We start from the raw sequence: 26,601 nt of genomic DNA on the forward strand, positions 1-26,601 counted from the left end.
TCTCTCTTGTTTGATGATTGGTTTGAAAACGAAGGTGATTGACGACAGTGACAAAACTGACAGCCCATTTGATGGCAATTCAGTCCATCTATCCAATCAGACTGTTTTTGAACAAGTGGCTGTGACTGACAGAATATGTGCAGTGAGCGTTGGAAGAAGGGGAGGAGAGGGAGAGGAGTGATGTAAGATGATAGGTCAAATGTCAGCCAGAGTTCATGAAGGGGGCGTGGCTTTTAGGAATGAGTGTGTGCTCACATTTCAATGCAGACTGAAGGATTGACAACAGCCAATACTCCACGATTGTCATGAAATGCAGGGTGGAACCTGCATGAAATACTCGTATGATACAGTATTTATGACAGAATGGACACAACCCAGAGCGTGTGGATCTTTCTTGTTTATTCTCTAGATCTTCCCAGACAAAGCCGCCCAACCATTGGCATGGTTTCGTATGACATAGTTTCGTACAATGTATAACATCCCCCTTCTTTCAACAGAAGATCCAATTTCAATAACATTGAAACAATCTACTCAAAATTAAATTGCTCTGTTCTTGAACACGGAAACTGTCATTAAACTAGCACATAACTTGTGCATGCAAGAAATAACGAAAACGAAAAGTAAAACAGTTACCTTGTTTCAGCACTGTGGTGTGTGTGTGTGTGTGTGTGTGTGTGTGTGTGTGAACAGTCTGTTAGTGTCACTCTTCCCTGTATCTCAGGGGCTTTCTCACTTCCCTGCCAGAGCGCGTGGTGTTCCGTGGGGGAGGGCTCTCTGCCGTGAGTATCTGAGTGTCCGGGGGAACGGGGGAGCTCTGGCTGCCTGCCGACATCGACTTGTCTGTAGCCGGTATCTCCTTTGGTCCAATGGTCTGCTGCTGTGTCGGTGCATCTCTTGACTCGGACGTGCCGGTACTTTCCTCTCCTCTGACGCGTTCGCGCAGGGCAATTCTGTTCCGGCGGAGTGTGCTGCCCGTGTACGTTCTGACGTTGTATGACCTAGGAGTGGAGGCTTTGTTCACCACCTGCCCTGGCTCCCATCTTTTGGTCTCCTGGTTCCAGATACGAATGCCCTGTCCTGGGTAGAGTGGGGGGAGGTCACTGGAGGCAGATTTGTCATAATTGGCTTTCATAGTCTGTCGCCTCTCGTCCAGTTGTAGCTTGTACTGTTGATACTCAGCGAGCGGCGCTACCCGCGAGGGTAGGAGGGTGGCTAGGGGACGACCGAAGAGCATTTCAGCAGGGGATGGGAGCTTGGAGTCCACAGGAGTGGCTCGGAGGTTGAGCATGGCGAGCTGGAAACCTTTTCCTTTCCTGTCACATTTCTTGATGGACTTCTTGACCGTCTGCACCTGGCGCTCTATGAAGCCGTTTGATTGGGGGTATCTTGGGGATGAGGTAATGTGCTCGATGCCGTACTTGTCCATGAGTGCTCTGAAAGGCTGGCCTTGGTACTGTGGCCCGTTGTCACTGACAATCTGGTCGGGCCGTCCGAACATGGCGATGACCTTCTCCACTTCATCCGCTATGGCTTGGCTGGACGTGGTTTTCATCTCGGTCACGATGGGGTATTTTGAGAAATAGTCTGCAATCAGGAGGAAGTTGCGGCCTTCAATTTCAAACAGGTCTGTTCCTAATTTTCTCCAAGGGCTGTTGGGAATGTCATGGGGAAGAAGGGGCTCACGCTGGTTTGCACTCGTGAATTCTTGGCAGGTTGCGCATGATCTGACTACTTGCTCAATGTCTCTGGAGATGTTTGGCCAGTACGCACATTCTTTGGCCAGGAGTCGCGTCTTCTCTAGGCCTTGGTGAGATTGATGGAGTTGTTTCAGTACATCCTGCTGGAGAACCTTGGGTATGATTACCTCCTGTCCTTTGAAGATGATCCCATCTTCTATTGCTAGCTCGTCTCTGAATGACCAGTATGGTCTGACATCTGTGGGGAGTGCTTTAATGTTGTCTGGCCACCCGTGAACTATGGTCTCCATCAGGCTGTTCAGCACAGGATCGGTCTTGGTGGTTTCACGTAGCTGGTATAGCTTCTTGGGTGTGAAGCTTATGAAGTCGTACTGACAGAAACCAATCTCGTCCTCGGAGAGGTCTAGGCCGTCCACACGGAGGTCGAGATCAATGGATGCCTTGTCCGCCTGGGATGGGAGTCTTGACAGCGTGTCTGCGAGGGTCATGGATTTCCCGCTGCGGTATTCCACCTCATAGTCGTATCCCTGGATCTTTTGTAGCATGCGCTGGAGACGTGGTGGGGCTTTGAGCAGTGGCTTCTGTACTATCATCTCGAGCGGTTTGTGATCCGAGATCACCTTGAAAGGCCTCCTGTAGAGGTATGAATGGAACCGTGTGATTCCAAAGACCACCGCGAGCATCTCACGGTCGATGTTTGGGTAGTTGCTTTGTGTGGAGTCAAGTGACTTGGATGCGAAGGCGACCGGATACCCATCCTGAATGATGGCTGCACCCAGGCCCTTCATGGAACTGTCGACCTCCAGCACAGTCTGTTTCTTCGGGTCATAGAACTTGAGGCATGTGGTTGATGACACCAGTTTCTTGAGGTTGTTGAAGCAGTGGATGAGGTCTTCTGACATGATGAATGGCACGTCTTTTTTCAACAGCTCCCTCAGCGGCTGTGACTCCTTGCTGAAATTTGGGATGAACGTCGACAGATACGTCATCATGCCGAGGAATCTCTGTAAGTCTTCTTTGTTTTCAGGGATTGGCATGCTCTGAATGCCCTGGATTTTGGCCGGATCTGGGCGAATCCCGTCCTTGGAGTATATATTCCCAAAGAAGGAGATCTCTTCCTTGCGTATGTCGCACTTTTCTGAATTGAAAACGAGCCCACACTGTTTGCCTCTTTCCATCAAGCGCCTGAGGTTGTCGTCATGCTCCTGCACATTCTTGCCATGCACGCACACATCGTCTGTGATGCCAGTCACGCCTGGAAGGTCTTCCAGGATCTCGTCCATTCTTGCTTGAAAAATGTCTTGCGATACACGCAGTCCAAAAGGGAGTCGTTTCCAACAATAACGACCAAAGGGCGTTCGGAACGTGGTCAACAGTTGGCTTGGTTCGTCGAGGTGGACTGACCAGTATCCTGCCTTGGCGTCCATCTTGCTGAATACTGACGATCCAGTGAATTTGGGATTGATCTCTTCTAGCGTAGGGATTTTGTGGGGACATCGCTTCAATGCTGTGTTGAGCTTCTGGGGATCAATACAGATACGGAGAGAGCCATCTTTTTTCACTGAGTAGGCTAGGCTGGAGCACCAGTCTGTGTGCTCTTTGACCTTACGGATGACTCCCTGCTTAACCATTTTCTCCAGCTCTGCTTTTAGCTGTTCTTCAAGGTGCACTGAACATTTTCTTGGGGGATCGATGGAGGGTTCTGCTCCCGGTTTGGTGTATAGCTGGGCTGGGTTTTGGAAGTCCCCAAGAGTGTCAAACTGGCCTGGGTAAGCCTGCTTTAGGCTTTCAATTGATGAAACGTCTGTTGTGCTGATTTCGCTGCAGTTGATAGTCACCAACCTCAACTTCTCACAGGTAGGCAGACCGATGATGCATGGGCCTTCTACGTCTACCACGTAGAACTTGGCTTTAGTGAGCTTGCCCTTGTGACTGAGCTCAAGCTCGAGGCTACCATGGCAAGGAATCTTCTGCCCGTTGTACGCCGTCAGTCTTGTGTTCTTGACAGGTGTGATAATTTTGGATGGATCACGTTTTCCATACAGCTTCCTGTATGTCTGTAGAGTTAGAGTGTTACCAGATGCCCCAGTGTCAATTTTCAGCTTAATTGGTATCTTGCCCATCTTTCCTGGGGCTATGACATCCATCGTTGTGAAAGCTTCACTACGGACGCTGGAAATGTTGATTGTGTCATGCTGAATGTTGTCGTCATCACTTGTGTCTTCAGTCTCCGACGCCATGTCGTGAATTTTCTTTCTGCCTTTGGTTTTCTTTTTGCTATCACTGTTTTGTATGCGGGCCAGGTCTTCTCTCTTTCTCTGTCTGCATGCTCGTCGCCAATGTCCTTTCTTTCCACAATGGTGACAGGTGCTGTCGAACGCTGGGCATTTCCGTGGATCATGGGAAGTATTACAATTCCCACATGACCTGGTTTTCCGTACGTGCTTGTCGCTAAGCAGGTCAAGCTTGTGTTCCCCTGTGCTAGGGTTGAGTTGCTGAAGCTTGCTGCATCCGGCAACTATGGCTTGGTATCGTCTGCCTTCAGCAAGAGCGTCGGCCAGCTTGTACCCTTTTGCCTTTCCCAGCAGGTCGCGTTGGAAGTCCTCAAGTGGAGTGGATGCTATAATCAGTTCTATCAGTCTCTCTTCCATCTCTGTTTGGTCAAACTCGCACTTCATGGCCAGAGTGCGCACTCGCAGGATGAAATCATCCAGAGTTTCATCCTCGCGTTGCCGACACTCCATCAGATGTAAGCGGTGGACTCTGAAGTTGATCTTGGGCTTGAGTTGGGATTCGAAGAACTCCCACAGCTTGTCTGGTTTGCGTTTGTCCTCCTCTGACAGGCCGGACACTTGCAGTCGTCTGGTGCCCTCGTCACCGATGCCGCGCAAGATCTTGAGCGCTTTTTTGTTATCGTTCTCGATCTCTTCGTCTTCACAGTATACGGAGATATTGCTTTTGAACAATTGTAAAGCTTCCTCGTGATTGTCAGTAGCCCAATTCATTTGAGGTATGCGTGCAGCAGCCATGATTGTGTAATGTGTATGGCTGCAAGAGAGATATTTACGTCTGTTTGATGTGTCACCAGTCTGTCTCGTGTCGTGTGGGTTACTCTTTGGCGATAAAAGACGTCATAGCAGCGCTGTTTTCCGTCATCGTTATGTCGCGTCGAGATATCGCAGCTATACAAACTGTTCTTGTTTTGTGCATTGACCTAAACAATGGCGATTTAGCGTCTTTTTCGTCTTCTTCAAAAGTTTATGTTTACTTGCGGTTAGAAGCGTTGAACTGCCAGTATCCCACCGCTGCCACCATGAAATACTCGTATGATACAGTATTTATGACAGAATGGACACAACCCAGAGCGTGTGGATCTTTCTTGTTTATTCTCTAGATCTTCCCAGACAAAGCCGCCCAACCATTGGCATGGTTTCGTATGACATAGTTTCGTACAATGTATAACACTGCACTGGACATGAAACATGTGGTTTTGTTTTTCACGCTTTTTTTCTGCTGAATCAGATGGTTGACTTGTTTGAAGAGGTGGCAAGCCAGATGCACAGCAGACACTTTAATCGGCCCACGTGCAACTTGAAAGTAGTGATGTCATCAAAGAACTTCACCCTCTCACTCCTGAATGCTCTTAGCTGTCAAAAAGCTTGCCAGCTCAGTTTCTGAGACGGTGATTAACCTTCTGTGTTGACTTTACCCACCTTTGTCATCGTTGGGACAGTGATTTATTTACATGTCTGCATGAGCTGTGATTTGTTTTTATAAACTTAATGCCAGTTTTAATTTCTTCTACAGGTATAATGTGACAATAGGCATGCTATTTCTAGCTGTATTTTGTTTCTTTTCTTTATGGATGTTATTATGTAGAGGTGGAAATAGACTTTTTGTTGCACAAAAATTATTATCTTGACTTAACATGCCTGAACAGTTATCTACAATCAACCTAATTGGGTAAAAGAGCCAGAAGCAGAATCTACATTCATTTTCCTTCACAGAATTATTTACTTCTGTATCACCCATAGCTTTTGTGCTAGAATTTTTTGTGGTTTATTATCCCCAAATCCTCAAAATTCCCTGGCAAGAGGAGAGCACTTTTTTTTTCTTAAAAAAAAAAAATTTAAACAAAATTCTCTGGCACTGAACTGGTTAAACAAAATTATATTTAAGTGTAGGAGGACGAAGTGTGAAGTACTGTTGTGTTATGCATGTATGTAGACTCGTACCATGCTTACTTCCATTTATCCGTTCATTTTTTTTATTCAATGCCAAACAAAAAACTCAGGACTAAGATGTTCCAGCAGGCGTTTTTGTCCGCTGCCTGTCAGCCTCACGCACACATTCTGCTGTTGCACTTAAGTCACATAGGTCTCTCCTCTTCCAAAGCACCTGCTTGCTCTGTGATGCTGTCTCTTCTGTGGTTGGAGCCAAAATGACACAGAGCTCTTAGAAAATGCCCAAGGTACTATTTAATCCTTCCACCACACACTTTGGTGCCCTCAGATTTAGTCGTAAGTTTACGATATTGTTCACAAAATTAGTTAGATTGGTTTACAAGAATAAAGAAAGATATTCCTACATTTCTAAAGGCTGGAAAATAAACAAAGAATGCTTACAAAGACTCACTAATTAATTCCAGACATTCAGAAGATGATGCAACTAGGGTCCCTGATAGCTCGGAGGTACAAAACAAGTGGTCAAAGGGAAATAATTTAGCCCTTCCACTCAGTTCAGGACAGTCTCTACTGTGGAAAAACACATTCCTGCTGCATATGAGAGGCCAATTTATTGTCCTCTTGCAAAAGATATATATCTTAACACTTCAGAAATATGTTTTGTGTTTGTTTTACATTACTTTTTAAAATACGCCAATTATGTCCCTATTTCCCAGATCTGTTTCCAGTATTGTAGACGTGCATCTATCTATCTGTCTGTATATCTATTGTCTGTTATTATTTCGAATTTGAAAATGAGAACTGTCTTCAACAATGCTGCCAGAGTCATTTTCAAAAAGTCCATAAAGATCATCATCATGTTACCAAACTCTTGTGTTGCCCATCCAGTACAGAATTCAGTACAAAATTGCCATATTAGCTTATTGCTGCTTTGAAGGATCTCTCCCATCTTACTTATCTTCTGTCCTTCACATTTACACTCCATCCTGTTCTCTCAGGTCCTCTGGTGAAAAGCTCTTTTGAGTTCCTAAAGTCTCTTCAAAGACATTTGGTCAAAGGGCTTTTCAGTATAGAGCACCTTAATTCTCTTGCTCTGGAACTTCGGCACTTACCAACTCTGTTTTCTTTCAAAAGAAATCTTAAAACCCACCTGTTCAAAATGGCCTTTGGGTGTGATGAAGCATAGTCCTTTGTCTGTCTCCTCCCACCCACTACACTCCCCTTGTGTCCCTCCCTCCTCCATAGGAGTATTCCTGTGGTGTGTGTGCTTGTGGGTCGGTGTTTGCTCTGTGTGTGTGTAGGGTGTATTTTTGCTTTTTTCCTGCAATTATTCATTTCTGCAATTTGTACTATTGTATTCGTGTATATTGATTTTGTTTTCCACTTCTATGTCCTCATGTGCTGTTGTATGGAATAATGCGCTATTGTGTATGTATTGTCTCATGTGAGGTGGAGTTTACACCATATAAGGACAGTATATCAATATTGTTATCAAAATTACCAAGATCCATCACAAAATAGAAATGTACTTATAAACTATTATTTCCTGAGGTCTCAACATAACCTTGTTGTTCAGTAGTTTGATATATTTACATAAGATTTTCTGTGTTGATCTTCATCTGCATGTGTATGATTGTGTTTTGTTTTGTTTTTGTTTGTTTTGTTATGTTTTTTTGTTTGTTTTTTCGCTTCATCATTCACGCACAGTTCTTTATCTGTGTGATATTCTGTTGATGGACACATTCTGTATTTTTTAATCGGCATAAGGTTATGCATGTCTGGTATGAATGTGAATCTGTATGTGTTCATATGTGTGTGTGTGTGTTTGTGTGTGTGCATCTGTGTATGTGTGTGTTTGTGTGTACCTATGTGTGGAGGGCAGCTGCTATGTACATATGTATGTTAAAATGTATGTATGCATTGTGTGTGTGTGATTAAACATGATGGGTGTGTGTGTGTGTGTGTGTGTGTGTGTGTGTGTGTGTGTGTGTTTAGTTTGTTAGTCACATTTTTGTGTGTGTATGTAACATTGATGTAATGTGTTATGCAAACAAATGTGTTTTGAAAAGTTCCTAGAGCAGATTTCTGGACAGTGTGCTAGAAGTATCCATTATTGTTATTATTATTGACCTTTCTTCTTGCATAACTGTTAAATTCATCAAATAAAAATGAAATAAAAATTCCTGCGACAGACTTGAATTGCAGAAGACGAGAGGACACGAAGCTAGCACCATGTCAGACCTGGTTGCTTCATGGGACTTGTCACTCAGTGATGGGATTCACAAGGTGGAATTCGAACATGGAACCACGACAGGAAAACGAGTTATACGGGTTGATGGAAAGGTCAGTGAGATATCATGTCATGGTTTTATTTTGAGGGATTGCAAAATATGAAAGGTTATGGTGAATGACAGATGTGGGGTGTGAAGATGTATGTGGTGTAGAGTGTGTGCGTGTGTGTGTGTGTGAGGAAGAGAGGGAAAGATACAGATATAAGGTATCAAATGGAAATGAGGGTAAAAGAGGAAGCTCATTGCCTTTTTTACATCCAGCCTCCAGAAAAAAAAGAACAGATAAAGAAAAACAGGGAGAAAAGAAATAACAAATAAACCAACATTTACAAGCAAAATGCAAGAAATACTTGATGGCAAAAAAATGATACATGCTCAAATAGCAAATAAGCATATATGTACATTATGCTGACACCATTAAAATACACAAAAGCAACATCTTTCATCAGTAATGTAATTATTCAGGATGTGAAAGAGAAAGCGATGGCAAAAGAGAGAGAGAAAGAGATGTGTCACATTCACAGTTTTCCTCTAAGGCTCTATACTACAATGAGTAACATTTTTATGCTTTTTATTTCAGTCTCACCGTACCAGCAAGTAGTGTCATTTCTTTGTGTGTGTGTGTGTGTGTGTGTGTGTGTGTGTGGTGTATCTGTGGTGTTTGTGTGTGTTGTGTATATGACATATGTATGAGTGCGAGTAGGTGTGTGCCTGTTGAGTCTGTGTGTGCGTGCACATGTGTATGTGTTGTGCATGTGTGTGTTTGTGTGTGCGTGGGTGTATGTGTGTGTTGCATTTGTGTGATGTGTGTGTGTAGTGTGCATGTTGTTGTTTTGAGTGTGTGTCTGTGTGTTTTATCTTCAGTTTAACGTCTATTCACTGTAAGTGTTTTTAGACAGAAAGGAGTAAAGAAGTAGATAAAGGAAAGGGAATGCATGTGAATATTAGTGTAAAAAAGTATTCAGGTTATGTATCAGAGGAAAAGTATATTATAAGAAAAAGGTCTAAAGATATTGTGGTGTGTACTGAATGAGGTGTCATGGGAAGGAGAATATGTATATGCATATCAACAAGTGTCTGTGTGTGCTTGTGCATATGTGTGTGTGTGTGTGCACATCTGTGCATGTGCTGTGTGTGTGTTGTGTGTGTGTGGCGTGTATGTGTGTTGTTGTTGGTGTTTTTTTTGTGTATGTGTGGTGCATGTGTGTGTTTGTGTATGGTGTGTGTTGTATGTGTGGTGTGTGTGTTTATGTGAGTGAGCGCTCGCATGTGTGTATGTCCTGTGCATGTGTTGTGCGCATGTGTGTGTGTGTGACATATGGTAGGAGATATCAGGTGAAGTGACTTCATAGAAAAAGCATGGGTGACTGGTCACCCACCAAGTCTGGCGAGCTATAGTAAGCTTAACGCCTGTATTAAAACCATGGGTGACTTGGTCATGCAGATGGTACTCCATGTGAGTTTAAAACACAAGGTACAGTGTAGGTTAATGTGTGTATACAGGCTACAATGTGTGTCATGAATATATTAGAATGGGAACCATAATTCACTGGCCTCTCTTCAACAGGAAATCTACCGCATAGACTGGATGTTCAAACTGGTGGGGAGAGAACATTTCACTGTCAGTAATACCAAGTGTGTCATCACCATTGATGCTGTCAGTGGCTTTGCCTATGAGTACACATTAGAAGTCAATGGGAAACCTCTGAGGAAGTTTCAAGAAAATCAGAGCAAGATCATGAGGACCTGGACAGCATATGTGGGAGGCGTTGAAACAAGAATTGTTCTTGGTCAGTGAAATGCAAATAGTTCTTTCTGAATATTGTATGTGTGTTTAAATACATGATATGCAGATTATTGCTGTAATTATTTCTTTGGTTTTAAAGTGTCTACAGGTATGGGTGCTTGCATGCACACACACAGACACACACGTGTAGCATGGAAGGAAAAAAGTGAATGACTGGTTTGATGTTGAATGTGCACACAAAAAAAAGATGTTAAAAGGCTGTTGAAAATATTTCGGAGATGTAAAACAGAAAAGGATAAGCCAGAGAAAAGACAAGTGTATGCTGCAGCACGAAAGGAATTTGTTAAATTGAATAAAATGGAAGAATGAGAGATTCAAAACAGATTTAAAAACATGAAAGATTCAGTCAGTAACTCTAAATCAGTAACTCTGGTAAGTAATAAGATCCATAAATTGAAAAGCTTTTGCATACGACAAAATCTGTTTGGAACAATGGCATGATCTCTTCTTTAGGGTTTTTAATGATTTCAACAATACTGTAATTCAAGAAGATTTGTTAGAGGCAGAAGATGAATTTGAGCCATTATTTAATGATCCTATGTCCAAAGAAGTTGTTGCTAGTATCAGACATCTAAAACAAAGTCAAGAAAAAGTGTGTTGACAAAATTGTTGGAGAAATGCTGAAGTGGACGAATTCTGCTCTGATTGGTTTCCTTGTTCAGTTATTCAGTCAGCTTTTTGAAAATGGTATGTTTCCTTTGGAGTGGGCAAAATACATTATTATTCCTATCCACAGAAAAGCAGATGTTACCAACCCCGACAGTTATCATGGAGTATTAGTCACTATCATTCACAAGTATTGTAAGTAAAGTTTACACTCATATCTTAGATAAGAGGCTAAAAATGAAAAAAAGAACAAGCCGGTTTTAAAGCTAACTATAGTACCATAGAACACATAGAGGTGACAGACCAGAAAGACGCACAGCGCTGATTGCTAGAATGCTTGATTGCTACCAGGTGGACATAGCAGCCCTGAGCGAAACCAGGTTTGCCGGTGAAACCCAGCTGAGGAAGTTGGAGGGGGCTACACCTTCTACTGCATTGGGAAGCCAGATGGCACCCCAAGAACTTCAGGTGTGGGCTTTGCCATATGAACCAAACTTGAATGACAGCTTGACAGCCTTCCACGTGGGATAAATGATAGGCTGGTGACCCTGTGTCTGAAGCTGTCCAAGGATCGCTTTTCCACAGTTATCAGCTGCTATGCCCCGACAATGACCAACCCTGATGACATCAAAGAACCTTTCTACGAGGAGCTCAGCCGCACCATTTCAGCGGTAGACAGAAAGGACATGCTGATCATCCATGGGGATTTCAATGCCCGCGTCGGCATGGACTTCTCCTCGTGGCCAAAAGTCCAAGGACAGCATGGCACTGGCAAGTGCAACTCCAACGGACTGCTTTTGCTCTCACTCTGCACGCAGCATGGATTGACCATCACCAACACCCTCTTCCAACAAGCGGACAAGTACAAGAACACATGGATGCACCCCCACTCCAAGTAATGGCACATGCTGGACTATGTGATTGTCCGGCAGAGGGACAGAGGTGATGTTTCCATTACACACTGCATGAGAGGAGCAGTCTGTTGGTCAGACCATCGCCTGGTACGCAGCAAGATGAACATCAGACTTGCACGCAAGCTCCAACCAACCAGGCAGAAACCCCCTAGGAAGCTGAACATCATTGCCTCCCTATCACCAAGGACGTGCTGCAGCAGCAAATCCAAGCAGCTCTCCAAGACATTCCTCCATCTACTGATGTAGAAGAGGTATGGAGCACCTTTAGAGATGCTGTGTACACAGCAGCAGCTGACACACTCGGCTTTGTACAGAGGAGCCACAAAGACTGGTTTGACTCTGGAATCTCCAAGCTCCTGAACACACTGCATTTTCAGCATCAGGATCACATTTTTGATAAAGACTGCCAGAGGAAGGAGAACCAGTTCTTGCAAACCAAGCAACTTGTACAGAAGAGGCTGCGCGAGATGAAGAACACCTGGTGGGAGAGAAAGTCCAAAGAGCTTCAGTCCGTTGCAGATGCTCATGACATGAAGACCTTCCATGATGGTCTCCGAGCTGTGAATGGGCCAAGAGTCACAGGATCAACCCCTGACTGAGCCATGGACCAGACCACCCTCCTGACAGACAAGAAAGACATCCTTGCCCGCTGGGCAGAGCACTTCAACACCCTCCTCAACAGGGACTCGTCCATCTCTGATGAGGCAATTGCAGCCCTCCCACAGCTACCAGTCAGTGACACGCTAGCTGCCCCTCCCACCAAGGCCAAGACCCGGAAGGCTCTGAAGCTGACAACATCAGGAAAAGCACCAGGAGTGGATGGAATCCAGGCTGACATCTACAAGTATGGAGGCGAGGTGCTGACAGACAAGCTGACCGCCCTGCTCCAGTCTATCTGGGAGAGAGGGGAGGTCCCCCAGGATTTCAAGGATGCTTTAATTGTCCACATTTACAAATGGAAGGGAGACAAAACATCCTGTGATAACCATCGTGGAATCTCTCTCCTCTGCATCGCCAGCAAGATCTTCACCCGCATCATACTGAACAGACTGGTTGACCATGTCTCCAACAGAATCATCCCTGAAGCACAGTGTGGCTTCCACTCAGGCAGAGGAACATGTGGCATGGTGTTTGCCATACGCCAGATGCAAGAGAAGTGCCGTGAGCAGAACAAGGAGCTCCACATGGTCTTTGTAGACCTGACTAAGGCCTTCGATACGGTGAACCGCCGTGGTCTGTCGAAGATCCTCCTAAAGTTTGGCTGCCCACAGAGCCTAATCCAGCTGATTGTGTCATTCAACAATGGCATGTAGGCACAAAGTGGCAAGACAGGGTCTCCAACCTCCAGGTCCTAGAGAGGAGCGGCCTGACCAGCATCGAAAGCCTGCTGATCCCATGCCAGCTACACTGGACAGGACAGGTTGTCCGCATGACAGACAGCAGGATCCTGAAGATCCTTTTGTATGGCCAGCTGAAGGAAGGCCACCGCAAACTTGGAAGACCCTGCAAGCGCTTCAAGGACAACTTGAAGACAAACCTCAAAGCCTGTGACATAGAAATCACTTCCTGGGAAACTGATGCCCATGACTGCTCTCGCTGGAGGATGCTGTGCTGTAGTGGCATAAAGACAATTGAAAACAAGAGAATGCTGGCCATTAAGGAGAAGTGTGAGTGAAGGAATCAGGGCTCAACTTCTGGAGACGTTTTCCCATGCAACACCTGTGGGCAGTGCTGCACATCCAGAATCGGCCTCTTCTCCCATATGAGGACACACACCGACAGATAAGTCTGCCTGCCTACTCATACGTTGGACCGACGTGAGACTCCATCAAATATGGAGAAATGGGAAGATACTTTTGTATGGTGCATTAAATACTGGTTGAAACTGTTGAAGCTTCCACAAACACGCTTATGCAGACAGGCCTATGTTATGTATATATATTTTCAAATTGAGTTAGGGAAAGAGAATTGGGCTTGCAGAGTAAAGAAAGTTTTGTCAGAAAATGGTTTTGGAACTGTGTGGCTCCTCAGGTAGTGGGGAAATGCAGCAATTTATTTCAGAATTTATAGACAGACTTATTCATTCTTTTAAACTGGCATTCTGGTACGGAAACCAAAGAAAAATTAAGTTGATTTTTCTCATTTGAAAATGCATTTCAGTCTGAAAAAAGTTCAAGTATCATTACAGATAAATGGTACAGAATAAGTTATTCAAGACTTAGATTAACCTTTCCTGTACATCGTGGGCATGCTTGCACCCACACACATGGTTTTTGCTCTGTAACTAAGTAATTTTGAAGCCACTTCCATTAAATTTCATGACTTTGTTTATAATGTATCATACTACATATCAAATGAAAATTATTTAGTTTCATCAATAAACAAAGAAATATATGTACAATAAATATCCCAGTAGGTCGTGGGTGTGGGGCCACCCATACTTACAAAGAACGAGCCTTGCGCGCCATACGCTGTGGCTTCAACGTCACCCTTCCTGCTAGAGAGAGAGAGATAAGAGGTGTTAATTAGGAAATCATTCCTGCCCACCGTTCAGAGTTGGTGCCACCAAAACCAGGCCTCTGAGGTTTTACTCTGAAGTTTAACTCACTTCAAAAATCAGTATTTACTGCACTAGATAAAAGAACTGATTTATGTACAGCGCGCGTTGAATGAATTGTTTTTATTGCAGAAAAGATAATCATCGGGAGGACTATAATTGGTACTGGCGATTTTTATCGAGTTGGAAATGCCATTTTTGAGAACCAGATATTATTGTATGTCTGAAATCCATTGATCTAAATCCTGTTGATCCCAGTCAGTTTGAAACAAAGAAAACACACCTACAAAGAAGAAAAAAGCCAGGAATGCCGACCTCTGGGTCAAGGAAAGGGGACTGGTTGAACACCATACAGTAAACACTCCGTGTGCTGGTGTCTGTTATTGCATCATGCGATAAGGGAGGAGGGGAGGGGGGAAAGAAGGGGAAGGGCTAGAAAGAATCACTTGCACTTGTGTTGGCACTTTTACGATCCTTTCTGACGGCATATGGAATGGACATTTGTCTCTGTGTGTGTGTGTGTGTGTGTGTGTGTGTGTGTGTGTAGAGGATGGGGGTTGTGTGTATGCATATTGACACACAAAAGAAAGAACAGTGTTTCCTAAAAGCCTGAAATCAAATACAAAACCAAAAAAACATTTCTGTTGATAATGGAGATGAATCTTTTGTACTTCGTTTATACATCCCTGATCTAAATAACATCTACTAGCTGCAGTCACCAAATGTATCACTGCATCATCAGCTCATGTTATCTTGTTTAAGTGCATGCTATTGGAAACTGGACATGCAAGTTTGCTGAAGGAAACATAAAATTTGCTTTACTGACAGGTGTGGGTTTCCGATGGTATACCCACGACATACAGCAAGGTTTTGTTTCTTCAAAGAAAACCATAGGTTACTGTACACCCATGACTTATGGCAAGGGATCATTTCCTATAAAGAAACATGGGTTACTGTACACCCACGACATACAGTAACGGATTAGTTCCTATATAGAAACCATGGGTTGCTGCATACCCATGACGTACGGCATGGGTGTCTGTCCACCCACAACGTATGGCACACAAAATTTTAGGCGGTACACAGGAAAGGTTTAGAACACTTGGTTTCAATCCAAGTAAGAAATGGTTTGAACCTGGGACTACCATTGGATTACTATGCCCATCATGTGGTTCCCAAACTGATGATGAGAAACACTTTTTGTTTCAGTGCAAAGCTTATGATGAGTTGCAAACAAAATGTTTTTTTTCTTTTTAATCATGTGTTAATCATGTGTAGACAAAATACACGATATTGTTTCTGTTTTATCATCGGAGGATGAAATTATCATCAGATTGATTTTAAAATTTATTGTAGAAGCACAAAAAATAAGACAATGATTGTTATCAACAAGCAAAATAATGAATTAGAAGGTAGTTAACTATAGTTGGCTGAATGCTGATACATTCTGGAATGAAAGTAGGGAGTACATGAAATTACATGTGTGAGAGGATGGTTGAGTTTCCTTTTTGACTCACTTGTGTAAACAAAGTGAGTCTATGTTTTAACCTGGTGTTCGGTTGTCTGTGTCTGTGTGTGTGTGTGTGTGTGTGTGTGTCCGTGGTAAACTTTAACATTGCCATTTCCTCTGCAAATACTTTGTCAGTTGACACCAAATTTGGCATAAAAATAGGAAATATTCAGTTCTTTCCTGTCATCTTGTTTAAAATAATAATGGGCACCAAAAAAATTATAAAAAAAAAGAAGCCAAAGTATATGCAAACTGAATTTACTGTTATATTTATATTTTTTTATTCTCTAAACTTGGCACTTTGATCTGATATTCTGACACAACAACAAGAGCAGTCATTTTTATCATCTTTTGTTCAAACAGGAACTTCTTTTGCTAAGCATGGAAGTTATATTTCTGGTGCATGTCTTTGGTGCAGATAGTAAAAAATGGAAATTAATCTAATTAATGCTAGGGGGGTTAATTTGCTTTAAATTGATCTTTCTCATCTTAAATATTACATTTTGAAATTATACTCAATACATTAAAAGCATGTGTGTTTTACTCTCAGTGTACAGGGCTTTCACTATGTTCATTCACCCAAGTGGTCTTTTTCAGAAAATACTAAAATCAATACTACGAGTGGACTTTATAGATCTATTGGCTGAGCCCTGAAGGTCATGGGCAAAAATCAGTTGCGTACACATATTTATACATATTCAAACCGCGTGCTCATATTCTTCGGGAACGTGAAGGATGCCATTTTGTTTCAAGTCATTGACCTGCCCGTTCAATCCTATATTCAATCGACAATACACGATAACATGTGATGGAAAGTTGGAGGAGACTGTTCAATATTTATTCAGAGAAAGATTTGTGAACGCCTCATCACTTACTGGATTATGCCCCAAACTGCCATAAAAATATCAACAAAATCAGACGGAATTCACAGTTAAAGATAATAAACCATGAGAGTTAATACCCTTGATGAAACGTAAAAATTTCCAGTATTGACTTTTCTCAAAATGAAGTCCTTTTCACTTCATACGATGTTTAGAAGTACTTGTACTTGGCTCTACATGTTATTAGTTTAACAAAATACTCAATTTTCATATCAACTTTAAAACTATAAACCTAGAATGAACATAAAAGAGAAATTAAATCAACCGTGTCATACATTCTTGGCGGGTGTCGTTAAAGTTGTACATCTATCTAGATCCAGAGAAAACAGCTAAATGTTGCAGTGTGATTGCCGAGATAGCCACGTCTCCTTTACCGCGGACTTAAAAAGAATTTTTAATTGCCCTTAAAGATTTTTTGAATGCCCAAGATACACCAGAATAATATGATTTAAACAGTGTTCTCACTGTGAATACCACAATCGATTTATCGCCCTTTAAAAAAGCATGTTTAAATGTTAAATTTTTTAACGTCAGTTAAGGAGCCACAATAGTGTATTCGTTAAGACAGTTTCTTCTCGCCCGAACACGCAGGGTTCGAATCTGCCGTCAGGGCTTTTTCTTTTTTTCTTTTTTCTTTTTTTTTTTTAACCTGAAGCTTTATACTAACAAATACAAAACACATTTTAACGATTAGTTGGGTTTTTTTAAAGTGTATCACAAGTGAGTCTTGAAGGCCTTGCCTCTCTTGTTCTTTTTTCTTTAAAGTGTTGAAGAGATACATTGCATACATATATGGTGACAGTGTTACCAGTCTTTCTTTAACTGCAATGTCTAGAACTGTTAGATCACAGAATTATAATCTCTTGACATGGAAAAAAAGAAAAGATTTTTGTTGCCCCTTGTCAACAGACCTTTGCAGGCAATGACAATAAAAAAAAACCTTCAAGTTTCTCTCTCTCTCTCATTGATAATAACATGAACCAGTGGGCGAAAGGGTGGTGACCTACTGGGGATTATTATTTGTATACTTTTATGCATGACAAGTAATTCAAGGTTGGGGACACTCTCTATGCTCTGTCTTATCCATTTCTGTTTATATGCCGACCCACAGAAGTCAAGATAAATGTTGTCACAATCTGTTATATATAAAAAAAAGAAGAAAAAAAGAAAGAAAATAAGAAGAAAGCCACCCTACATTGGACTTTTGGAGGAGCAAGATAGGGTTGGTCAGTCTGTATGTCTGCCTGTCTGCCTGGTCGACCACCTGACTGTCTTTATGATTGATTTTAACTTTTATACACAGTGTATAAATTGTACAATTTCCTTCCATATTATTGTCTTGAGTCTTTTGTTTTTGTCCCTTTTGTGTGTGAGAGAGAGAGAGAGAGAGAGAGAGAGAGAGAAACTTTTTTTTCTTCTTTTTTTCCCCATCTATTCTGAATTGTCATAATGAATTTATATACAAAACAAGAGAGGCAAGGCATTCAAGACTCACTTGTAATACACTTAAAAAAAAAAAAAATCTAATCATTAAAATGTGTTCTGTATTTGTTATTATAAAGCTTTTGGTTAAAAGAAAAAGAAAAAAGAAGAAAAAAAAGTCCTAACGGCAGATTCGAACCCCATGTGTTCGGGTGAGAAGAAACTGCCTTACTCTTTACACTATCATGGCTCCTTAACTGACGTTAAATCGATTGTGGTATTCGCAGTGAGAACGCCGTTTAAATCATATTATTCTGGTGTATCTTGGGCATTCAAAAAATCTTTAAGGGCAATTAAAAATTCTTTTTAAGTCAGTGGTAAAGGAGACGTGGCTATCGCTGCAATCACACTGCAACATTTACCCGTTTTCTCTGGATCTGGATAGATGTCCAAGTTTAGTTACACCCGGTTGACATGGTCAGTTCAATTTCTCATTTATGAATAAATATTTAACGGTCTCCTTCTCCAACTTTCCATCACATGTTATCGTGTATTGTCCATTGAATATAGGATTGAATGGGCAGGTCAACAACTTGAAACAAAATGGCGTCGTTCGCGTTCACACAGAATATGAGCACGTGCTTTGAATATATAAATATGTGTACGCAACTGATTTTTGCCCATGACCTTCAGGGCTCAGCCAATAGATCTATAAAGTCCACTCGTGATATTAATTTTAGTATTTTCCGAAAAAGACCACTTGGGCGAATGAACATAGTGAAAGCCCTGTACACTGAGAGTAAAACACACAAGCTTTTTATGCATTGAGTATAATTTCAAAATGTAATGTTTAAGATGAGAAAGATCAGTTTAAAGCAAATTAAGCCCCCTAGCATTAATTACAGATTAATTTCCATTTTTTACTATCTGCACCAAAGACATGCACCAGAAATATAACTTCCATGCTTAGCAAAAGAAGTTCCTGTTTGAACAAAAGATGATAAAAATGACTGCTCTTGTTGTGTCAGAATATCAGATCAAAGTGCCAAGTTTAGAGAATTAAAAAAATATAAAGATAACAGTAAATTCAGTTTGCATATAATTTGGTTTCTTTTTTTTCTTTTTCTTTTTCTTTTTTTTTTTTTTTCTTTTTTCTTTTTTTTTGTGCCCATCCCAGAGGTGCAATATTATTTTAAACAAGATGACTGGAAAGAACTGAATTTTTCCTATTTTTATGCCAAATTTGGTGTCAACTGACAAAGTATTTGCAGAGAAAATGGCAATGTTAAAGTTTACCACGGACACACACACACACACACACACACACACACACACACACACAGAGACAACCGAACACCGGGTTAAAACATAGACTCACTTTGTTTACACAAGTGAGTCAATAAAACGGTGGTCGACCCAAGAAAGTCCGGGACACAAACACACACACACACACACACACACACACAGGTTTCTCTCTGTCTCTCTCTCTCTCTCTCTCTCTCTCTCTCTCTCTCTCTCAAGTATGTGCATTTGGTAGTGTTAAGCAATTATAATAAATATATAAATAAATATATGTATACATATATATATCTTTATATATATATGTATATATATATCCATATATGTGTGTGTGTGTGTGGGGGGGGTTACATTTAATTTGCATGTGATGGTGGAATTAATGTATTTAGACTTGATAAGGAACAGATTTTTAAAAGTAGGGAAGACCATTTAGATCAGATACAGAATTATAAGTTTTGTAAATGTTATCATTGAAAAAGACACTTGTTTTTGCAGAAAAAGACACACTGGATGTATGGGTGAATGGACAAAAGATGGAAACAACGGTATGTATTTTACGTTTCACATGCACGTATGGCATGTGTTAGAATCGCTGACTGTAAGTTTATCATTTGTTTTGTTTCTGTATTTGTTATTACAGAAATAGAAAAGAAAAAATACAAAGCTACAGAATGGTAATTACAGACTTTGGCAGAACTTATCCTGGTATTTACATATAGATCTGTTCAGTGACATAGACAACGTGTAGTATTTATAGGCTGCAGTATTAGTGTAATATTTACAGTATTTACTTTTTCTTCTTTTTTTAAAACTTGATTTTCAATTAATTTCCTTATATTTATGGGCACATTACTTCAATTTCATATTGCTTGAGGACAAACAATGCAGGGTTTCATGTTTGAAACAGGCTGACTTTAACCCAGAACAGATTCTATTTTTAAAGACATTTGTGCCACTGAAAAATGTTTTGATATTGCCAGATTGTTCACTAGCATTTTCTAAGGAATGAATATCAATTTCAAATATTGGTGGTATCTTGTTGCTGTATTTAAAGAATATCTGTTTAACCCAAGGATGCCTGCATGACGGGATAACTCATCAGCGCAGCCATATATGTTTTGCTGCCATAGTGACAAGATAACTGGTAATTGAAATATTGGACATTTCCCTGGTCTGTATTAAGTTCGTTGAGAAAAAACACAGGTAGCTTAGTTTTGGGAATCTTTCTAGATTCTATTGATAGCTAGAAACCCCATCTATGCGAAGAGGGAGTCCTTTATTTGAATGATTTGGTAGGGTTACTGGCTGTGTTTTGCTTGGCTCGTCACATGCTCAGCAAAATGGCGACATTCAGCTAAAGCTCTGTGATCAGTTTCAAACAAAACTACCAGAATTGCTTTTTTCAGCTGATGCTCAGAAATAATTGCAGCATGAAGCAGAAGAGGAAGACAGTGATGAACTTTTATTGGACAATTCGATAGAAAATCAAGGGAGTGACTGACAAGATTGACGATTGGTGAGTGACACTTTGCATAGCAGACTTGGCCCACATGACTGACAGTGTTGCTGACTGAAATAGGAGCAGTAGGAGCAACATTCTTGGCACTGAGCTAATGCAGGGGAGGTGTCATGGTAGAAATAGGGTGAGGGGAACTGGACAAAGTGTAGTGGGTCAGAGAGGGGGCAGAGGAGGAGTCATGGCTTTACTGTGTTTGAGTGGATCAAGGTAGGGCCAACAAACAACATGCAGCATGTTATTCACAACTTTACTGGCGACAGTGGACTGAGAAAAAAACCCACACAGCAAAAGACTGCATGGGCTTTTTCTCTTTGTATATGTGTAGCCAAGTGCTCAGCTGGCTTCAAATACTGCTTCACACACGAGCTGTATAGCAGAAGCCTTTTTTGCAACTGACCTGCCGATCTTCAGTGACTCGTGCATAATGTGTGACACCATTCCAAATTTGAATGCAAAGCCCAGTCTAAACAAATGCTCAGACCATTTATTAAATCAAATCCGTGTATCAGTCACTGCCAGATCATACCTGTTGTGCTTACACACACGCAGTTAAATCAGTTAGAAACATTGTTGATTTCAGTTTAATCATTCGTCAGTGCAGGATTTCAACTGACGCTAAGATTACGTCATTTTGTCTTTTCATCACACATACAGTTTACAGTTCTATTTGTGACTGCTGTTGGAAACTAAAACCACACTATTATAGAGTTTAGATGAGAAAAGATCAGGCATTTAGAAATTACAAAGCTGATTTTCATTGTTGACACTTAACAACAATCACTCCACAACCAGTGTCACTTGACGGCTTGGGCTGAGTTGAAAACTGTTTCCAACACACCATATTTAATCAGTTATCTCTTTTGTTAGATCAGTAAACTACAAGTATTATATACTGGCAGAATTGTCGCAATTCCATCTTTAAATCTATCCGGTTGTGTTTGCCTACATTAAACTGATTTAATGCAGCTTCTAACTTTCAGTGACAAACTCGTTAAAACCTGATCAGTCCAGGTGACTTCAATTAAGATTATAAATTCATCTTAAATAATCAACACTTCACTTTATACTCTGTAGAAAGGTGGTGTTGAGCTCTGTGTTTTGCGATCAGTCTACAAAAGTGGCGTAGCCGACAAGATATTGATCCCACAACTTGATCCAACAACAGTATTCATCCAAGAATATTTATAATCAGTTCTCTTTATTGTTTTAATTCTTTAATCCCATTATCAAAATTAATTCATAATTAAACCCCCTTACCACTAAGTTTGTTAAATATGATAATATATGAAATTTGTTGAGGAAACCAATTTGTATGCACAGTAGATACTCCTTCTTCTTCTTCTTCTTCTGCGTTCACTCGTATGCACACGAGTGGGCTTTTACGTGTATGACCGTTTTTTACCCCGCCATGTAGGCAGCCATACTCCGTTTTCGGGGGTGTGCATGCTGGGTATGTTCTTGTTTCCATAACCCACCGATCGCTGACATGGATTACAGGATCTTTAACGTGCGTATTTGATCTTCTGTTTGCATATACACACGAAGGGGGTTCAGGCACTAGCAGGTCTGCACATATGTTGACCTGGGAGATCGTAAAAATCTCCACCCTTTTACTCACCAGGCGCCGTCACCGTGATTCGAACCCGGGACCCTCAGATTGACAGTCCAACGCTTTAACCACTCGGCTATTGCGCCCGTCAGTAGATACTCCAACATGTACAGATAAATCCAGGTTGGCAGAAAAAGATATTCCAGACTATCAGTATGGACAGATACAAATGTGGTTGAAATGAAACAGTTCTTGAGTCTGACTTCACTGATGGGCATGATGAATTTTTTCAAGAAAACTGATTTGAATGAAGGGATTGGACAAACATATCTATGCTGTTATCACTTGGAGTAGTTACACTGGATCATGTATATATATATATATGTGTGTGTGTGTGTCTCTTTTAAAAAAAAAATTGTAGCTGCTTTAGAATGTTTTGTGTGTATACTTTTTATCCATTTGTTCAGAAAATACTATACCAATTATACCAGCTGAATACATAGGTGGCATCTACAAGTTCAAGCAATGATACCATCTGTTATCGAAAATAGATTCAGATTCAAGTTTCAAGGAGGTCGTGAAGCTTGCGGAGTGGTGCGTATATGCTACACCACATCTGTTTCAACATAGTTCCTTTTAACAGGGAGCAGATGCCTGACCTACACATAAATCCAAAGTGCTGGTCAGACCTTGAAGAGAATTTGTTGAAGGTCTGTTGTTGGAAAACATCTTTTAAAAGGATTTGTTATGGTCTGTCCCACAGGGAGAATTTGTGGACGATGGAACAGAGACCCATTTTGAACTGGACAACAGCCATTCTGCATACATCAAAGCCACATCTACAGGAAAGCGGAAAGACGGAATTGTGCATACTTTGTATATCAATGATGCAGAAATTCCTGTGGCAACAGAGTAATGACTAAGTCTGACAGAGATACTGTTTACTGTGTTGTGCCTGTTGTTTAGAAATAAAATGGTATGGAGACACACACACACAAAATTTTCAGGTGGGAGAATGATAGACTGGAGCATTTGGTTGTGTTGCCTTATTACTCTGCACAAATGAATACCACTACAGACACTGTCTATGTTATCTTGTAACTCTGCACAAATGAATACTACAGACACTGTCCAAATGCACAGTTCTGATATACTCAGAAATGTAGGATTATTTTTCATTTCCAGAAAACCTTCATGTCATATGGAAGGTAAAAAACCCCACTTTTTTTTCAAGAATGTAGTCGCACATAATAAGGCTGGTAAGGTTTTATTGACTCACTTGTTTAAACAAAGTGAGTCTGTGTTTTGACCCGGTGTTCAGTTGTCTGTGTGTGTCTGTATGTCTGTGTGTCCATAGTAAACTTTAACATTGCCATTTTCTCTGAAAATACCAAATTTTGGCTTAAGAATAGTAGGAACAAAATCTTCATTGTCATACCAATAATAGGTTTTAAGTCTCCTGAATTGAGCTGTATTTCCTGTATCATTAACAGTATATTTCATTGAGGCTATTTCTGGAATTCCGAAAACACCATATGTTGGGTTATTTCCCTTGAGGACTTACGAGAGGTTGTGAGAGTCGCTTGGTGGGCATAAATCATAATTATGGACTGTGATTGTTGTGTGTTCATTTAAGGCTGAAACATCACACCATATTACCACATCTCAGTTGCAGTAGCGTAGGCGATGCTTGTTTAGAAAACAATGTGACCTTGTTTTTCTTGTTCGCAATTAAAAGGAAATAAATACAAATTCTGGACAGAAAACATACAGTGACACAGACTATATCATCGACGTGTTTACTATATTATTATGAATATTTTAAAGTGGATACTCAATTAACTGAAATGAAAATAAAAGAGAAATTGAATCGACCGTGTCATACTTTCCAGCGAGTGTAACTAAATTTGTCGTACGTCTCTCTAGATCCAGAGAAAATGGCTAAATCTTCCAGTGTGATTTAGGTGGTGGCAACGTCTCCTTGATGGCAGACTTGAAAGAATTCTGAAATGCCTGAGATACACCCAAATAACATGATTTAACAGCTTTATCACTTCGAATACTGCAATCAATTTATCACGCTTAAAAAAGCATGCTTAAATGTTAATTTTTGAGCGTCATTGATAGATCCGCAATAGTGCAGTGACAAAGATATTTTTTCGCGCCCGAACATGCTGTGTTCGAATCTGCACTTGGGGCTTTTTTTCTTTTTTAAACTGAAGCTTTAAACACAGAACACATTTTAACAATTAAATTCATTTGATTTTTTAAAAGTATATCACAAGTGAGTCTTGAAAGCCTTGCCTCCCTTGTTTCAAGTTGGTTTTAATTAGTTGTATTGCCCTGAGATGGCTGAAGTGTTTGACCAGTTCAAAGTTGATTCAGACAAGCAAATAGTTCATTTTGTCAAATAAAACTGTTAATGAAAAGAGTAATTTTCTCTGGGGAGTGAGTGTTGACCAAGTTTTCAAAAATGCTAAAGCATGCATTAGAGATGTTTTGAAATTTACAGAGTGATAAATTTGTTAAGTCAATAAAATAGAAGCAGACAGAAGTTGTATTAACATTTGTCTTATCCCATTAATGATTTGCATTATTACTACAAATCAAAACATATAGCAGGAAAAAGAAAAATGAAATTCAAGATTACCTCTTCCAAAGAATCTCAAATTTACAAAGGTATTGAAAGAAAAGCAAATATTATTCATCTCAGCTTGCATTAACCATTTTGAACCCTCACTCCACCTCATTCCTGCTTAAGACTATCTGTTGTTGATGGGAATAATGAAATGAAAAATGTGGTTAAAAGGAAATCATATCCTGCAGTGACTATGTTACCTTGCGAAAAAGACTTTAACCCTGTTTTAGAGACATTGGAATGCGTAAATTTACAGACAGAAATTTCCCTCCAGACTTCTCTTTCACTCTGCTATGGAATCAAAAGTTGTTGAAAGTACTGGCACACACTCTGCAAAAGTTTTGTAACAAAATGATGTTTGAGCCACTGTTGGGCATGGTCAGTTCCAACTTTCAGAATTTTCAAGGAAGCGTTCATATTATGTCTGACTATAGGCATTGGCAATAGAGCTGGTGTTCATTTGCATATATTATGTTTGATGAGTGTGGTGTGTGTACTTGTGTATGAGAGAGAGAAGGGGAGAGGGAGAATGAGGTGTTAACTTTTTCCAGGGTAATGTTTACAATGGTACGTGTTTGTTTTGTACATCAATCATTCCAAAATTTATGTCACATCCTAAGAACAATTGAGTGTTTGGAGTGATAGAATGAATTTATGATGAAATGTGATTTTTTTTTTCACTTGGACTTTGTTTTATTCCAAAGCATGTCGTTCAGTTAGCTCCTCTGTGAATTGATGGCGATGCAAATATCCCTTCCTATGTGGTTTTGGTTCTGCAACTGCATTTTAGTTTTATTATTTGAAGTTTTTTTCAGAATCAGGTGGATCTTGTCAATCTGTGGCATACTGCCACGATTTTGTTTGCCTATTTACTGAAGGATACAGAACAACTTTCAGACTGTTGTGGTGAAAAGAGAACAGTGGTAACATTTGAAACCTCTTGCAAAGCACTTCATGTCCTCCTTGGTCTATTTTTAAAGACATTTTTATTGGTTCTTATTTCAGTCAGTCCAATAAGAGTTTGTGTGCCATCTCAGCCAGTCATACAGTTTTTTCAACTCTGCAGTGTCATGGTGTTTTGAATCTCCAAAGTCATTTCCAGAAATTATTCATTTCTGCACAGAGTGTACCATCAAACACCTGTATAACTTGTTTACTATTGATGTTTTCAGATGAATTTCTTATTTCTGTGATGATTTACAGTGAGTGGCACTCCTGCCATTCATAGATTAAAAAAAAAAAAAAAAGCTCCAATAACTTAATAAAAGAAATATTCAGTCTATATGCCTTTTTTAAAGGATGAACATGGTAATGTAAATGGATAAGTATATATATATATATATATATATATATATATGTGTGTGTGTGTGTGTGTGTGTGTGTGTGTGTGTGTGTGTGTGTGCGTGTGTGTGTAATACTTAATTGCTAGCTTTCACTTATTTACTGGCTTAAGTTAATTCCCATGAAGACTTATTTTCATATTTTACTTGTCAGTATATATCTACTGTATTGGTGTAATGGCAGAAATTGCATGTGTAAGTTCAGTATGGTCTGATCTTGATTAAATATGTGATAATTACTGTAATGTTTGTTGTGTGTTTATTTTTGAACGGCATCATGTGTTTATCCATGCACTGAGTTTATCCATGTTTGGAGTACGGCGAACTCCAACATGGCAAGCGCTCCCATGGAGGCCAAAAGAAGTGCTTCAAAGACACTCTGAAAGC

The 26,601-nt window shown here is 40.5% G+C and overlaps 1 protein-coding gene across 2 annotated transcripts in view; it reads left to right on the forward strand.

The window, feature by feature from the left end:
• Nucleotides 1-26,283, forward strand: part of LOC143290394 (fas apoptotic inhibitory molecule 1-like) — a 31,402-nt gene extending 5,119 nt beyond the window's left edge. For both annotated transcript variants that reach the window (XM_076599792.1, XM_076599793.1), the window contains exons 2-5: nt 8,074-8,224; nt 9,740-9,962; nt 19,664-19,713; nt 23,000-26,283. In XM_076599792.1, coding sequence (XP_076455907.1) covers nt 8,114-8,224; nt 9,740-9,962; nt 19,664-19,713; nt 23,000-23,152 — 537 coding nt within the window. In that variant the 5' untranslated portion in view covers nt 8,074-8,113 and the 3' untranslated portion in view covers nt 23,153-26,283. The remainder of the gene's footprint in view (nt 1-8,073; nt 8,225-9,739; nt 9,963-19,663; nt 19,714-22,999) is intronic.
• The last annotated feature ends 318 nt before the right edge of the window (nt 26,284-26,601 follow it).

The sequence above is a fragment of the Babylonia areolata genome, chromosome 15, assembly GCF_041734735.1.
Source record: "Babylonia areolata isolate BAREFJ2019XMU chromosome 15, ASM4173473v1, whole genome shotgun sequence".
Taxonomy (NCBI): domain Eukaryota; kingdom Metazoa; phylum Mollusca; class Gastropoda; order Neogastropoda; family Buccinidae; genus Babylonia; species Babylonia areolata.